At 47.5% G+C, this 16,893-nt stretch overlaps 1 protein-coding gene across 1 annotated transcript in view; it reads right to left on the bottom strand.

Moving 5' to 3' along the window:
* Positions 1-16,893, bottom strand: part of CAMTA1 (calmodulin binding transcription activator 1) — a 1,240,930-nt gene that overhangs the window by 169,697 nt on the left and 1,054,340 nt on the right. Inside the window, exon 8 of the mRNA XM_075017972.1 lies at positions 8,019-8,159. Coding sequence (XP_074874073.1) covers positions 8,019-8,159 — 141 coding nt within the window. The remainder of the gene's footprint in view (positions 1-8,018; positions 8,160-16,893) is intronic.

Here is a 16,893-nt window from a genome sequence, read left to right as displayed (position 1 = left end):
CTGTGACAAGTTAGGGATGACTGTATCAGAAAGCAAGGTGCTGTAAAGCAAAGTGTTACTGTGTGTTACAAAGCAAACAGCAGACTTAGCATAAGACAAAACATCAAAGGGAAGAGTGAAAGAATTCATGTTCAGATCTGCAATCTTTGATCAACTGCTGATCCTCTGGGGTTGAATTTAATCAAAACCTAGGTATTTCAGACGTCACCAGTCTTACTTGTATCTTAATCATACAAGATGCGGAAAAATACCTGAAACACAAACCATATTTTTCTTTGACAAATTTCTCTAAAGACTAATTAATTTATTGTACATTTTTATTTGACCAAAGTAGCAAAAAGGGATAGGGATGAGGCAGATGAGTTGGAAAAGTGAATCACTCAGATTCTCACTTCTTATTATAAGGCTCTAACGTGAGAAAGGATGTACCTTTCCCAGATGGTTCAGGCAATCTCAGTCAAGCCGAACTCTTCTCAACAGGAATAAATTTTCATTCACTATTTCAATCAGTGCTAAAGAACCTGAGGACTATTTGCACTCTTCATTATGTTGTAATTAACCACCTGAGATGCCCTAAAGATACACTGTGCACTTTAGAACATCTGGGGCTTGTCTACACTACCTCCCTACTTCGAAGGGAGGATGGTAAGTAAGCTGTTGGGAGATTATTAATGAAGTGGTGAGCTGCATATGCAGCACTTCATTAAGCTAATTCTCCCCCACGGCAACTTTGAAGTGTTAAACTTTGAAGTGCCGTCTTGTGTGTAGCTGCGGCTAACCCGTTGCCACGTCGGAGTGCCTGGGCAACTTTGAAAGAGAAGTTACTTGCTTGTGTAGTAACGATGGCTCTTCGAGATGTGTCCCCGTGGGTGCTCCACAGTAGGTGTCGGGCTCGCCCCGGTGCCGCAGATGAGAAATTTTCTAGCAGTTTCCTTCGGATCGCGCATGCACCGATGCGCGCCGCTCATTCGCGTGCCCTCAGTCATGTGCGCGATCCGGTCCCTGACAGTTCCTTGACCTACCACCCCGGATGCTCCTGAAAAATACCAGACAGAGATCCAAAGCGGGGAGGAACGGGTGGGTACTGGAGCACCCACGGGGACACATCTCGAAGAACCATCGTTACTACACAAGTGAGTAACTTCTCTTTATTCTTCGAGTGGTCCCCATGGGTGCTCCACAGTAGGTGACTACCCATCAGTAACCCCAAGTAAGGAGGTGGGTACTCGATTCATGTGCAGCTTGCCCTTGAGAGGACAGCTGTCGAGAGACGGGTATCCTCATCGAACACCCGGTGCAGGGCATAATGCTTGGCAAAGGTATTGTAAGATGACCAAGTCGCCGCTCTGCAAATGTCTTTCAACGCGATTCCCTTGAAGGCCGTTGACGCCGCCATCGCTCTGGTGGAGTGAGCCTTGGGCAGAGCTAGCAGAGGGGTCTCACGGAGCTCGTAACACAGTTTTATGCAGGACACAATGTGATTTGAAATTCTCTGGGAAGGGAGGCCTTCCCCTTTCGACCTGGGAGCAAGACACACCAGGAGTCTGTCCGTTTTCCGGAATGGCTTAGTTCTGTCTATATAAAAGGCCAACGCCCTCCTCATATCTAGGAGATGAAGTCGCGCCTCCTTGCTGGAGCTGTGAGGCTTCGGGTAAAACGAGGGTAATACCATTGGTTCATTAATGTGGAACTCCGAGGAAACTTTTGGAACGAAGGCTGGGTGTAACCGTAAGATCACCGCTTCCTTTGAGGATACTGTGCAGGGCGGCGTTGCCATTACTGCTGCGAGTTCGCTCACCCTGCGGGCTAACGTAATCGCAAGAAGGAAGGCTGTTTTCATGGTAAGTAGTTGGAGGCATACCGTGGCTAATGGTTTGAAGGGTGGTCCCAATAGCGTGTGGAGTACCAAGTCCAAACTCCATGACGGTGGTAGCGGTTTCCAAGGGGGGGTACAGGTTTACCAGCCCCTTCAGGAACCTTGTGACAATAGGATGGGCGAATATGGTGGGCCCTTCCTCTTTGTGCCAAAAGGCTGATATAGCTGCGAGGTGGACCTTTAGCGAGGATAGAGAGAGCCCATCTCGTTTGAGGTCCAGCAGGTACTCTAGAATTCCAGTTATAGGGACGTCGAGAGGAGCTAACTGCTTGGAAGAGCACCAGGAGGTAAATCGTGTCCATTTCTGCTCATAAGTCCTCCTGGTGGAGGTCCTTCGGCTACACTCTAAGACTTGTCTTACTCCCTCTGTACATGTGCTCTCTAAGGCACTGAGCCGTGGATTAGCCATGCTTGTAGGCAGAGTCCCTGAGGGAGCGGGTGCACTATGGACCCCTGAGCCTGTGTAAGTAAGTCCGGCGCTACCGGTAGGGGGAGTGGTGGATGACCCGACATGCGAAGAAGCAGGTGAAACCATTGTTGTCGGTCCCAGGTTGGGACTATGAGGATCATGCGAGCTCTCTCCCTTCTGGCTTTCTGCAGAACCTTGTGGATGAGTGTTGTGGGGGGAAACGCGTAGAGTAGAGGGCCCTTCCACGAGATCATGAAGGCGTCCCCCAAGGACCCCTGCCCTATTCCTGCTCTGGACCAGTACTGAGGGCATTTCTTGTTGTGTTGGGTGGCAAACAAATCGACTTGGGGAAACCCCCAGGTGCGAAATACGTGTCGGAGCAGGTCGGAGCAGATCTGCACTTGTGCGTGAGTGCAAATCGCCTGCTCAGTTGGTCTGCCTTCACGTTGTGGACGTCGGGCAAGTACGAGGCTTTCAACGTTATGTTGTTGGCAATGCACCAGTTCCACAATCGGACTGCTTCTGCGCATAGCGCATGGGACCGTGCCCCTCCTTGTCGATTGATGTAAAACATGGTGGAGGTATTGTCGGTATTGATCCCTACTACCTTGCCGTGCAGGCATCCCGAAAATGTCTGCATGCATTGAACACTGCTCTGAGCTTCAGTATGTTTATTTGCAGTGTCTGTTCCGCGGGGGACCATAGCCCCTGCGTCACCTTGCTGCCAATGTGTGCTCCCCATCCTATGTGGGAGGCGTCGGTTGTAAGAAAAATAGAAATTTGTGGTTGGTGGAAGGGTAATCCCACTAGCAGGTTCCTGGGATCTGCCCACCACGCTAGTGACTTTCGTACCTCCGTCATGGGCGATACTACCCTGTGGATGGTATGGGATGCCAGTCTGTAAACACTCGCCAGCCAATGCTGCAGGCTTCGCATGTGTAGCCTGACATTCTGTACCACAAACGTGGCAGCCGCCATGTGCCCCAACAGTTGCAGACATGTTAAGATCGGCACCATGGGGCTGTACATCATGACTTGTACCAGGGATTTGATGGTGCGGAAGCGGGCGTCGGGCAGGTATATTCTTGATGTAATAGAGTTTATGCATGCCCCTATGAATTCTATATCTTGCGTGGGCTCAGTCTTTGACTTTGCAAGGTTGATAACTAGGCCCAGCGAAGTGAACGTGTTCGTGGTGACGTGTATCATGCGTAGGACCTCTGCCTTTGAGGCCCCTTTCAGTAGGCAGTCGTCCAGATATGGAAAAATAAACACGCCCTGCCTGTGCAGGTAAGCTGATACCACTGCCAGGGTTTTGGTAAAGACTCTGGGTGACGAGGATAGGCCAAACGGAAGAACTCTGTATTGGAAATGCTCTCCACTGACCATGAAGCAGAGGAAACGTCTGTGTGCCGGGTGGATTGTTATATGAAAGTAAGCGTCCTGTAAGTCGAGGGCTGCGAACCAGTCTCCATCGTCCAGTGCCGTAATTATGGAGGCAACTGTAATCATCCGGAAGCGCTGTTTGCACAAGTATCGGTTGAGGCCCCATAGGTCCAAGATCGGCCTCCAGCCTCCTGTTTTCTTCTCTGTTAGGAAGTATCGTGAGTAAAAACCTTTCCCTTGGAATTGTTCCGGTACTCTTTCCACCGCCCCTATGAACATGAGATGATATACCTCCTGCTTCAGCCTCGTCTCATGCGAAGGGTCCCTGAGAAGAGGCTGGGTGAGAGGTTTCGGTGGTGGTAGTGACTGGAAGGGGATCGTGTAACCTGTGGCTATAATTTCCAGCATCCATTTGTCTGTTGTGATGTTTTGCCATTGGGAGTAGAACGGTTTGAGGCGATGATGGAACATGAGGTGAGAGTGGCATTGAGAGATGGTGTTGATAGTGCAGTCCTCGACATACCCGTCAAACTTGCTGCTTCTGGGCTTGCCCCGAGGTTGTGCGACTTTGTTGAGGACGTCGCCTGGGGGCCCTGTATTGTTGCTGCTGTTGATGGCGCTCTTGGTCATAGCCTCGCTGGTATTGTGAGCGTTGTGGTTGGTAAGCGTAGCGCCTTTGCTGGGGGTAGAATTTCTTTTTCTTGTATGGAGGAGTATAGATGCCCAGGGTCCTAAGTGTGGCCCTTGAATCTTTGCTAGAGTGGAGGACCGAGTCAGTTGATTCTGCAAACAACTTTTGCTTGTCGAATGGAAGATCTACGATCTTCGCCTGTAGATCTCTGGGGATACCAGACGTCTGGAGCCAGGATTCCCTATGCATTACCGCTGCTGCGGCTGTTGAGCGTGCCACTGTGTCCGCCACGTCCAGGGCAATCTGAACTCCCGTTCACGAGGCCGCGTAGCCCTCCTGGACGATCGCCTTTAGCACTGGCTTCTTGTCCTCTAGGAAGAAATCCATGAAAGAGGTAAGTCTAGAATAACTGTCAAAGTTATGGTTTGATAAATGTGCCGCACAGTTTGCCATTCTCAGTAATAAGGTAAAGGAGGAATACACCTTTCTGCCGAACAGGTCTAATTTCTTTGCATCTTTACCTGACCCCCCCTGATTTATACTGAGGCGTCTTTGACCTCTGTTGGGAGGATTTGACCACCAAAGAATTGGGCTGTGGGTGGCTAAACAGCAATTCCGTGCCTTTGGCTGCGACGAAATATTTCTTATCCGCCCTTTTATTCATAGGCAGGATGGAGGCTGGAGTCTACCATATGTTAGTGGCTGATTCCATAATGGCTTCGTCCAGTGGGATGGCAATTTTAGATGAAACCGGGGGTCTCAAATTTTTCAGGAGTTTATGATGCTGCTTCTGCACCTCTGCTATTTGAATGTCCTGCGTCTATGCTACTCTTTTGAACAGATCTTGGAATTGCTTAAGGTCATCCGGAGGCGAGATGTCCCCGGGGACAACTGCCTCATCTGGGGAGGATGAGGAGTCGCCGCTAGGATAAACCTCCTCCAACTCCTCTGATTCCTGAGTTCGCTGGTATGTTTGCTCCTTCGTGGACTGTGAAGTAAGGTCTCGGGACTTTGGACCTATTTTCGCCTGGGACAACTGTGTTCCTCTCCCAGAGCGAGAGTGTATGCGGGGGTGTTGGCGAGGAGTGGGTGGGGATCTGCCCCTGGATCTGGACTGCCGATGTCGGTGTTCAGTATGATGAGGACGGCCATAACAACATGGGCAAGGGCCTGGTGATGGGAACCTGGACCACGATCAGAGTGTGTACCCATGATGTCTGGAAGAACGCGATCTCCTTGAGGACACTGACAATGGTGAAGATGGTCTGTGATAGTATTCGTAGGAATCCATGCCCGAAAAGGGTGAAGGTTGCCTGAGCCAAGGCAAAGGTGGTTGGAGGAACGGGGAGGGGGGTCTGAAACAGGCTGTTGGAGTTGCCGCCCGATGCGGCATGTGTAACTCGCGGGGGGGGGGGGGGGGGGGGGCGGGGCTGGGTGATAATGGCAGCGCAGCAATGTCCAGAGATGGACTGCGGTGCCGGGTTTTAGCCCTAGCTTTCCCCCGTCCTTGTAGGGTGGGTGCCGCCCCCTCCCGTGCTGGGGATCTCGGCCCCGCTGTCGGTGCCGCGCTCAGTGCCATCATATGCAGTGCCGCGCAGGCAGCTTCCTCCGGCGCCGTTTGGCCCCGTGCTGGGTGTCCCTGCGCCGTCGGCGTCGTGAGAGCCGGTGCCGCGTGAGGCGGCGCTGCCGATGCCAGCACTGTCCGTGCTGGCGCCCGCGGCGCCCTCGGTGCCAACTGTTTAATAGTCGGAGGCCCGGCCACGGCCACGTGTGCAACCGTGCTGCCGCTATCATCAGCCCGTAGTTCAGGGCTCTGCGTTCCGCTCATCCTGCTTGCTGAGGTCACCAGCAAGGATCGAGCAGGGGAGAGTTTCTTCTTGTTTTGCACAGAGGGGGTCAAAGAAACCGCCTTCCTTTTGTGCGACCCTGAGGGCCCTCCTATGTGAGGCTTCTCCGGTGGCTCGGGCTGAAGGGCCTTATCAAACAAGATCATTTTGAGCCTCATTTCTCTGTCCTTCCTGGCCCTGACTGTAAGCTTAGCACAGTGAGAGCACTTCTGGGTAACGTGGGACTCCCCCAGGCAACGAATGCACTTACTATGCCCGTCAGAGGCAGGCATAGCCTCGCGGCATGACTCACACTTCTTAAACCCCGAGGAAGACATCCCGGTGAGCCTTTAACTGTTAATAGGGTACTTAGCCGCTAATCACAGTGTTCTTAAAACAAATAACATCTATGGCCTTTAGGGTAGCGGACGGCCTAAAACAGCCCTCTTTGTCCGCTCTTCTCCCCTCCGTTCCTCTTACCTAGTTACAATTATTTATTATTTATTTATTTATTTATTTTGCTCCTTTTTTTTTTTTTTTTTAACGTATAATAGTGAAAAACAAGCTATCAACTAGAATTAACAGTCTTATCTGTCTCAGGCATTGGAGCCGGAGCGGATTCCGTCTGCAGCCGTTGGCAGTTGAGAAGGAACTGGAGGGGACCGGATCGCGCACATGACCGAGGGCGTGCGAAGGAGCGGTGCGCATCGGCGCATGCACGATCCAAAGGAAACTGCTAGAAAATTTCCGATCTGCGGCGCCGGGGCGAGCCCGACACCTACTGTGGAGCACCCATGGGGACCACTCGAAGAAGAAGTCCCTTTACTCCTTTTTTTTAGTGCTGATTGAAATAGTGAATGAATATTTATTCTTGTTGAGAAGAATTCAGCTTGACTTTGAGGAGTAAAGGGACTTCAAAGTTGCCCAGGCACTTCAAAGTACCGGCGGGTTAGCCGCGGCTACACGTGAGCTGCCACTTCAAAGTTTAACACTTTGAAGTTGCCACGGGGGAGAATTAGCTTAAAGAAGTGCTGCATATGCAGCTCACCACCTCATTAATAATCTCCTGACACCCTACTTACCATCTTCCCTTCGAAGTAGGGAGGTAGCAGAGACACAGCCCTGGTGCTCAGAGCATTCATAATCTGAGCAAACTCCAGGATACAACAAGCTTTCCTGAGGGAGCCACCAGCAGAGGGCATTGATGAATTCTCAAAGCTTGCATGTCAGAGTCCATATTTTTTCAAAAAAGCACGTTGCATTCTGAATGTTTGAGTTTTCATCAGTACTCCCGATATTAACTGTATCTCAAAATGTGTGCCAAAATATTTTTAAGAGTTAAATAACAAGAAAGAATACGAGTCTAGATTTAAGATGCAATCTGAGCACCCATGATAATAAAAATGAAATAGGAAGAAGTTTAGCACTTCATTGCTGATAACATCTGATTTATGGTACTTCCCAAGATGTAGGGGTTTTATTCTCGCATAAGTTTTATTACATCAAATAAGGATCATTTTATTTTGCTGATAGAAGTATTTAGTAACATAGTAGGGATCCCAAATCCACACTCTGAGGCATGGAAAATCTTTTCCAGGAAATATATAGAATGAGAGCTGCAGTGTAATATGCTGCTGCCATGCAGGGTGACCCTGTTAAACTGCAGAACAATATGTGAAGATCCCATTTAGCCTTCTTTATATTATCTCTTCTTATTTGAAAAAAATCAAAAATAGTTTCCTAGAAATGTCTCACAAGCTCCATTCATAAGAAATCAGGAAATGAAACAGGTATCTGTATGCAGATGGATTTCTTAGTACGCATTTGATTTCTGATTTAGAACAGTGCTTAGCCCTTCTGTTGGCTCTCTACCCTAACCAAGCTACTCACCCAAGTTGCCGGTGCAGAGACAATTGTGTGTCCGAGGTTGTGGTTTTGTCTGGTGACTATCAAGGATCTGCTGTACCAGCTGCTCCACAGAGAACCCTGAACTGCTGTTCCCATTGCTGCATGTCCACTTAATGCCATGAACTGTAGAGAGACCAACAGAAAATATCCATCAAGAGGCTAGACTGAACACAGCAATAAAGCAAGAGCTATCCCCCAAAATAACTACGCTTCTGTTTCTCAGTGTCCTCAGATCTGCAGGATGACAGTAAAGAACATTAATTAATAATACTTTATCATTTTGGCTATTATTGGCGTTTCATCCCCAACTTTGCTACAGTCATGGCTGCCTCCACCCTCTTTCAGACCTGATGAAAAACTCCCAACTTCAACCAGTCCAGTTGACAGATCAATGTGAAGAGGCCTTCTGGGCCCTGAAGAAATGACTGACACAAGACTCATTCCTTGTACATCTGGATTTCACAAAAGAATTCGTACTTCAAACTAATGCATTGGGAGTAGGATTGGAGGCCACTCTGTCCCAAGACATCAGTGGAGAAGAGCATCCTTATCCTATTTTAGAGCTGTAAATTATTCCCTAGGGAGAAACAATACTCCATAATTGAGAAAGAGGCTTTATCTGTAAAACTGCCTGTACGTGCCCTGCAATACAACCTACTTGGAACCATCTTCAAATTAGTCACTGATCATGGACACCTTCAAAGGCTCTGCAGCACAAAAGATACCTACCCCCAGATTACACAGTGGTACCTCTCCCTCCAACCCTATGATATTTGTGTACAACACTACCCATGGAAGGCCCATCCCAGCAATGCGGATTTCTTTCCACGCAGGTGGAAGAGGAAACAGGGACAGAGCACCAGGAGGTCCCTCTTAAGGGGGAGGGTGCATGACAGGGTGAACATACCCCACTCTGAGTCAGAAGAGGTTAACCCTACCCTCTGCGAGGAGGGAGTCCTGCCCTTCTGGCTGTACAGAATATGCTCAAAGTGCTGGCTCAGTGTAAAAGGAAATAGCTCAGTTCATTCACAAAAGGAAGAAGAAGTAGGTGTGGCGGAAACTTCTGCTGAGAACCTGCCACAGATCCTTACAATAGTAGCTCAGGTCCCAGGGGCTCATACTAAGCTTCCATAGCTGAAAAAGCTCCAGGGAGCACCCTGCCCTGAGAAACCTGAAGATCCTGAGACCTGGACGAAAGCACGAGCAGCTACAGTGGGAAGCAGCCCCATGTGGGTTGATGAAAGGTACCTATCACCTCGGTCAACTCAGTGTGTTTTGGTGGGATTCTGTGTTGAGCCAGTGGCAGTCTGCTCGGCTGCTGTCAGGGCCTCAGTTCAGGGCCCTCCCCTTCCTGAGCTGCCAGTCACTTATTTGACTTCCTTACTGACTCTCGCTGTTAGGCTATGCTGCCCTGTAGGAAAGGGTGGCTGTAATGAGTCCTGCTATAGGTTGGACCTACCTGGTCTGGCACCCTTGGGACCGGACCAATCCTAAAGGAGGGAATTGGCCAGACGCAGGTGGTTTCCTGCTGAGAACCCCTCAGCCTGCCCCTGGCTCTACTTTTGGCTGGCTGGCACCCTCCTACCGGCTCTAGTTGGGCTGCCTGTTAAGCTGCCCCAGACTTTCTGTCCTACTGTGGGCTGCCCATGTTCCCAGGCTTCTCCTGGCTGTGGTGGTCCCAGCTTCCACCCCTGCCATGGCTGCTTAATGGTGCTGGACCAGAGAGTACCCAGTTTCAGAGGTGCACCCTGCTTTACAGTGAATGGCTACTCTATTGATTCTAGCTGTTATGCCATGCTGCCATGGAGGGAAGGGTGGCTGCACTGACTTTGCCTATTAGGCCTGTGACGTTTACTTTATAGTTTACTTTTTTCTTTGTTTTCAAGCTCTCTTGTAAGGGAGGGCTACTGCCCCTTTTCTAGACACATCAGTGTTCACTGAGTTAACTGAATTGTCTGCAAAGGGTTAAACCCAGAGACCTGGTGGGTCCTGTGTTGGCAAGCAGTGGGACAGCCAATGGGAAAGGGGGTAGGGATTTCTGAATTGGAGCAGTTATCTGCTGGATGAGTCCTTTGTGTGATCAGAGGAGAAACACAGAGATGGATTAAATCTGGATCCAGTTTGGAAGATTTCAGTAATATCTAGGCCTCAAGAACAATCTTGGAATGATAGATATATGTGAATAGAAATGAAATGTTTAGGTCAGAGACAATCAAATTATTTTTTTATTTTGGGTTTGGTGTGCCACTTCTCAGGCTGGCTAACATACCACCCTCTGCTCAGGTACAACGTAACTTTTAAACTGAATCCCAGGGAAGTAGTTCTGTGTGTTTTAATCTACATTTTTAGTTGCTCTGTAACAATCTAGCAACCAAGTATACTTAACAAATACGTCTTATTTGGTCTGTTAATAAAATCACCTTTTTAAGGCGGCGATTTGATTCCTGTGACCTAGACAAGGTTGAATAGTAACAGAGAGGGAGCCATGCTAGTCTATATACTATCAAAACATTTTGCTAGTCTTTAAAGTGCTACTTGACTTCTTTTTGTTTTACTAGAGGAGGTTCTGTGTGTATGCATGCCTAAAACTGAGAGGTCAGCTATCAGAGATTACAGTTTACTTTTTTTCTTTGTTTTCAAGGTCTCTTGTAACGGAGGGTTAAGAGCTTGGGGGCTACCCCACAGGAAGACATTCTAAGTTTACCTTCCTTTCTTTCTAAAAAGGGTTTTCTCATTTGGGTGGTGGCAGCTACCTCCCAGGGCCAGAGAATCTGTGATCTTGGAAAGCTTTTAAGCAGAAGCCTACAGAGGCAACGTATTTTTAAGGTCTTTTGCAGGACCTCGTCTTCTGCACTTGGAGCACCCCAGGGCAGAACTGCCTTGACAAGGCCATGCCGCCAAGGGGCACTGGGGCAGGTGCCTCCACCCAAGACCTTGGACTGTGGCGGTTGTGACGGTTGGAAGCCACCTTGCAGAGTTAATCACAGTGTCCATACACCCTCCCAGCCATGCCCATGTAGAACAGGACATGCATACATTGTAACACGTCCATTTTAAAAAGTGAGCCCCAGTTATTAAGTGACTTATCCAAGTTAATGCCTGAAGTTAGTGACAGAGTGAGGCATATAACCTTGATTTTAAAGCCCCTTTCTCTAATGCCTTAGCATCTCTCAGAAATCTCTAGTGCAGTATTTGTGTATCTGACTCCTCAGAGAGTGAGACATGAATATATAGCACAACTTATTCAGCTCTGGAAGATCAGGCAAAGATAATTGCCTAGTAAGGCATTTATTTAAATATCTTAAAACACCTGATACAAATGTCTGACCCAGCAATAACTACGATATAAGAAAGAACTGGTCAGGGAAATGAGACTGCAAATTTTACCCACCTTTGCATTCATCTGTCTGCAAACTGCATGGCATATGTATAGATGTGTTTTCCCCAATCCCCTGGGCAAGTTTTCAATAATAAATCACTGAACACATACCAAGGAGAAAAAAAGATTTCTGCAGAAAATGGATTTCAGTTTCCTGTTGGCAAGGGTTCATTAAACAAGGTGAGAAATTAAGAAAGCAATAGTGAGAACTCTCCTAACAGTGTATTTAACATTTACTAGAAAATAATACGCTGCAAAAATAGGGGATGGTAGTAGCTGTGTTTGATTGTCTGACTATGTTGTAGAGCAACATTCTGGTATCTTTTGACTGCTTAATGTAGAAGTGGAGTTAAATAGTTTTATATGAAATTACCAACCAACAATTTACTAATGTAATTAAGAAATGTTAACTCACTTGTAGAATAGGTGAGGGCAGCTTTTCTGGCTGGTATGCTCGTAGGACCAATGGGAGGGCTGAACTGTTGATACAGAAGCTCACTCTTAGAATTGTAGCTTCATCCTGGAATTTTTCAGGTGCAGAATCTCAGATAAAATAGTTTTTCTCAACTATTTCAGGGAAATATGCTAAACAAAGGTATTTCACAAAAGTTATTTTCATTTGGGCTCCTCTAGTACTTCTCTATACCTCTTTCTTCTATGTATGTTTTGTTGAATGTCCCTTGTGTGCTCCAGAGTGATTCCACAACCTCCAATGACAGCGATTCCACAACCTACTTCAGCAGTGTGTTCCAGAACATAACTACACTTGTATCTTGTTATGGTGTTGCCAAAAAACACCTGATGGCACCCCTTGCAACACTGGGGCTCATTGTGCCAATGTAGGCATAAATTTGTAGTACTCGGGTTTCAGGTACACTCTGTTGGACTCCTCCTCTACCCTCTTACAAGACTCGGGGCAGATGTCTTCCTCAGCAGGTGCACGTCTGGAAGTCTTGTATTTCTTCCTCAATAAAGGTGAGGGATTCTGTTAACAATGGATGTGTGCTTCTTACTGAAGCTGCAACATTTGGCGCCAAGTCAGTCCAGAACATCTCCAACCACGGCTTGAGCAACCACAAGGACAACCTTCCCAAAGAACCTCAGTTACTGTACAAGAAAAGTTCCCCCCACTTGCAAACATACTTTTTGTCTAGCTCTCACTGTTAGGCTAGATAGTAAGTTTTAGCTCTTTGAGGGCAAGGGGTGCCACTGGTGCTGTACCTCCTCAATTTCGCCTCACTGCCCACAACAGTTGCTTGTACTGACCTTCTTACTCTTACAAGGCTTTCCCAGTGGTTGGGACTCTGCAGTCATTTGTATATAGTTTTTTGTAGTTAGTATATGTGGTTATCAGTTCAGCACACTCAAGGATGACATATCAGATTCGATTCAGCTTCCATCCCTCCTGGTTTTGATTGAAAGGATGCTTATTTCCACATCTCTACCTTCCAGGGACACTGGAGATTCCTCAGGTATGTAGTGGGTCAATGCCATTACCAACTCACCACACTTCCCATCAGTATCAAAGACTCCCCACAGAGTTTCACAAAGTGTAGGGCAGTGGTCGCAGACTACCTCACACATTGAGATACACAAGTGTGATAGGATGGACTAGGCCCTGTGGCTCCCTGTTGGAGGCTTTGTAGTCCCACCACACCCCAACCCAGAAAAAAGGCAGCTGGGAGGTCCTCCAAGCAGTCAGTCGGGGGCTAGGAAGACCATATTAAAGAAGCTGCGGAACAGAGCAGCAGTTAGCTGCAGTGTGGCGCCCAAAGGAATTAAAAATGGCTGGCTGGCTGGAGAAGTAGCAGTTGTGTGGACAGCTCAGTTTGAAGAGCTAACAGCATATAGGACAGAGCCCTGATGCAAGAGTGAAGATGGCACTGGGCTTAAGGGAAGTGGTCTAGGGAATGGAGCAGCAGTGGAACAGACATAGCAGACAGCTGCTATCTACAGAGTCCCTGGGCTGAGGGCCAGAGTAAAAGGCAAGACCTTGATAATCACCCATCTTGAGGCACCTGGTGGTGAATGGAATTGGACTAGCAGTCAGTTTGGAATGCAGTCATCTTCATAAATGATTTAGATATTGGAATAGACAGTAGCAGTGCTTTTTTCCTAGAAAAAAAAGGTGCTAGAACTCAAGTATGATGATTCCTCATGGGAGTTAGGGTGTTCACTTTTAATGCCCTGGTCCCTGTGCTGCTGTAGACTGACAGGAGCTCTTGCCCCAGTTGCCATGCTGCTGAGGGACCAGCAGTGTTTTCTGCCTGGTCCCCACGCTGCTGCAGGACTGGTGGTATCTTCTGCCTGGTCTCTGCACTGCTGCAGGACTAGCAGGGGCTCCTGCCCTCGTCCTCACACTACTGTAGAACTGGTGGTGAATTTTTTTCTGGTGTTCTAATGGAAAAAAGGTGCCAGAACTCCTTGCGTGCTGCCAGAAAAAAAGCCCTTGCTTTATCAAGTTTGCAAATGATACCAAGTTGGGAAGGGTTGCAAGTGATTTGGAAGATAGGGTCAGAATTCAAAATGATCTGGACAAACTGGAGAAATGGTCTGAGGCAAATATGATGAAGTTCAATAAGAACAAATGTAAAATACTCAACTTAGGGAGGAACAATCAATTTTACACACACAATATGGGAAGTGGCTCCCTGGCAAGAAGAACAGCAGAGAGGTATTTAGGGGTCACAGTGGACCACAAGCTAAGAAGGAGTCAACAGTGTGACACTGTTGCATAAAAGAAAGCAAACATGATTCTGGGATGCATTAATGGGAGTGTTGTTAGCAAGACAGGAGAACTCATTCTTCCACTCTACTCAGCACTGATTAGGCCACAATTGGAGTATTGTTTCCAGTTTTGGGCACCACATTTCAAGAAATATTTAGAGAAACTGAAGAAGGTCCAGAGAAGAACAACAAGAATGATTAAAGGTTTAGAGAACATGAGCTAAGAGGGAAGACTGAAAGAACTGGGCTTGTTTAGTTTAGAAAAGAGAAGACTTAGAGGGTACATGATAGCTGTTCTCAACTACCTAAAAGAAGGTTACAAGGAGGAGGGAGAAAAATTGTTGTCCTTGGCCTCTGAGGATAGGATAAGATGCAAGGGGCTTAAATTGCTGCAAGGGAGGTTTAGATTGGACATTAGGAAAAACTTTCTGTCAGGGTAGTTAAACATTGGAATTCATTGCCTAGGGAGATTGTGGAATCTCTGTCACCGGAGACATTTAAGAGCAGGTTAGACAGACATTTATCAGGGATGATCTAGATGAGGCTTGGTCCTGCTATGTGGGCAGGGGACTGGACTTGGTGACCTCTCAAGGTCCCTTCCAGTGATAGTGTTCTATAATTCTATGACACATCACTGAATACTGTGAACAGGTTTTGGTACTCCAAGAGTAGGTGTTCAACTATAACCTGAACCTCCCCCATGAATTTATACAGGTGAAATCAGGATACCTGATGCATGACTATGGAGGCTGCAATGGAGCACATTGCTGTGTCTGCAGAATCAAGGGATGCTTGGAGAGCTGTCTATGAAATGAGACTCTTTGGACACATTGGATTTATACATTTCTCTTCCATGATCAGGCACATGTTCAATAAAAGGTAATACTGGAAAACTGTGTTGTGTGTATTTGCCAGCAGTTCAGAGTAATTTGCAATGTGAAATTTTAAAGTGGCAGAAGAATGGGCTTTCAGTCCACAGAAGAGGCCTTGCCTCTTCCAGTTTTTGTCATAATGGTTGGATCTAGACTCTTGCTGTTTGCCTCTTTGATTTACTACCTCCATCACCAGTGAATTAGGTATAGGGTGTGTAAACAGAAATTCAGCCCTACTTTCTGATACATAATATTTTTGTCTGACCTTCTGAAGGAAGGAGGGGGTTTTGTCAAGTGTCTACCAGACAGTTTTCGCAAGATCCAGTACGGCAGCATTAATGGGGAGTGCTCTTTTTGCCAATGGGGAAGCCTGGAGAATGTTTGAGAGTATATGTTGGGTCTCAAGGAACTCAGACAAGAAGATAGTGAGGGATTCTGTTATGCTCTTAAAAAACTCTTGCAATGACTTGAAGTCATCTCCTAAAGCAGGGAGACTTGGCATCATTCTTTCTTCTGGGGATGAAGATGAAATGTTTGTAGGTGACCAGGTGTCTCCTTCAGATATATCCTCCTACTCTTCAGTCTCCTAATCCTGGGCCTTCACAGATGCTGGGTCCTTGGTGAGGAAGAGTGGGTTATTCTATAGGCTGGTGGGTTACAAGGTCTAACATTCTGGTCTCCACAGAGGGCCCATGGATCCCAGTAGGGCCAGCTGGGTGGAAGAGAAATAGGAGCTGGCATCCAAAATTGCGCGTGCCAGCCTCACTCCTTTACCAGTGGGTACTGATGTGAAGGTCCAGCTTGAGGAGAAGAATCGCAAGGGGTGAACTTTCCTCTGTCATCATCCTCATCATCAGAACTGGAGAGAAAGGTGGAGCACTGAAGTGCCTGTTAAGGACTGACGGTGGACAATCTGGCTTAGTCCAAGCCTTGCTGAGATACTGTTGGTACCAAACAGTAGAAGTATCCTTGGAGTAGAAAGGGTGGATCCTGGAGTCAGAGCTCTGCTCCTTCCCCATTTCCCATGCTGCTTCTGAGGTGCCAGGGGCTTGGAGTGGTGCCATGCTGTTCCCACCAGTCTTGATGCTGGGCAGTGACAGTTCTGCACATTTTTGTGTCTGGAGTTCTTCCATGATGCTGATTCTGCTACTGCCACTGGAGTGCTGCACACCAGTGAACTTAATGCTAGGTCTTGCTGTGCCAAGGTGGATTGCAGTACTAGTGCCATCTACGTAAGACTCTACTTGAGGTGGAAATCCCGCTTCTTCTTTGTTCTTAGGTGAAACCCCTTATAAATCCTGCACTCATTCCCTTGGTGAACTTTCCCCAGACACTCTAAACAAGCGTTATGGGGGTTGCCCATTGGCCTGGGCTCCTGCAGGGTATGGACCTCTGGGACTTAGGCATGTCCCGAGTACCCAGGAACATAATATGGTTGGAGGGCAGGAGATATCCCTACTCCCAACACATACTGTTCATAGACAAAAGCTAGAAATAATGCTAAACTGAAAGTAGACTAAAGCTAGTAGTTAAGCTAAACAACACTAAAGTGGAAGGCTGGAGAAAACAGAGAGAGCTTGTTAAGCAAGTCACCACAGGGCCAATGACCATAACTGTTAGTAAGCAGGAACTCAGGAGGTGGTAGGTCAGCAGGGTTATATATTGAGCACCATGGAGGCACCACTCCAGGGGACTCCAAAGCTGAGCCAATGGGTGCTGCTGGGGAAAGCTTTCCAATGAGTGTGCACTTAGTGCGCGCACACACACCTAACTAGAATCAGTTCTCAGTGTGTCCTCAACTTTTCAGTCCCTTTGAATATTTAATAGTTACTGATTATGTATCTAGAACCTACATTTCTAGGAGCTTTAAGGTTCAATA

This window comes from Carettochelys insculpta, chromosome 23 (genome assembly GCF_033958435.1).
Source record: "Carettochelys insculpta isolate YL-2023 chromosome 23, ASM3395843v1, whole genome shotgun sequence".
In the NCBI taxonomy this organism is placed as follows: Eukaryota; Metazoa; Chordata; order Testudines; family Carettochelyidae; genus Carettochelys; species Carettochelys insculpta.
The sequence above is the reverse complement of the archived record's forward strand: the minus strand, read 5'-3'. Positions and strand labels throughout refer to the sequence as shown.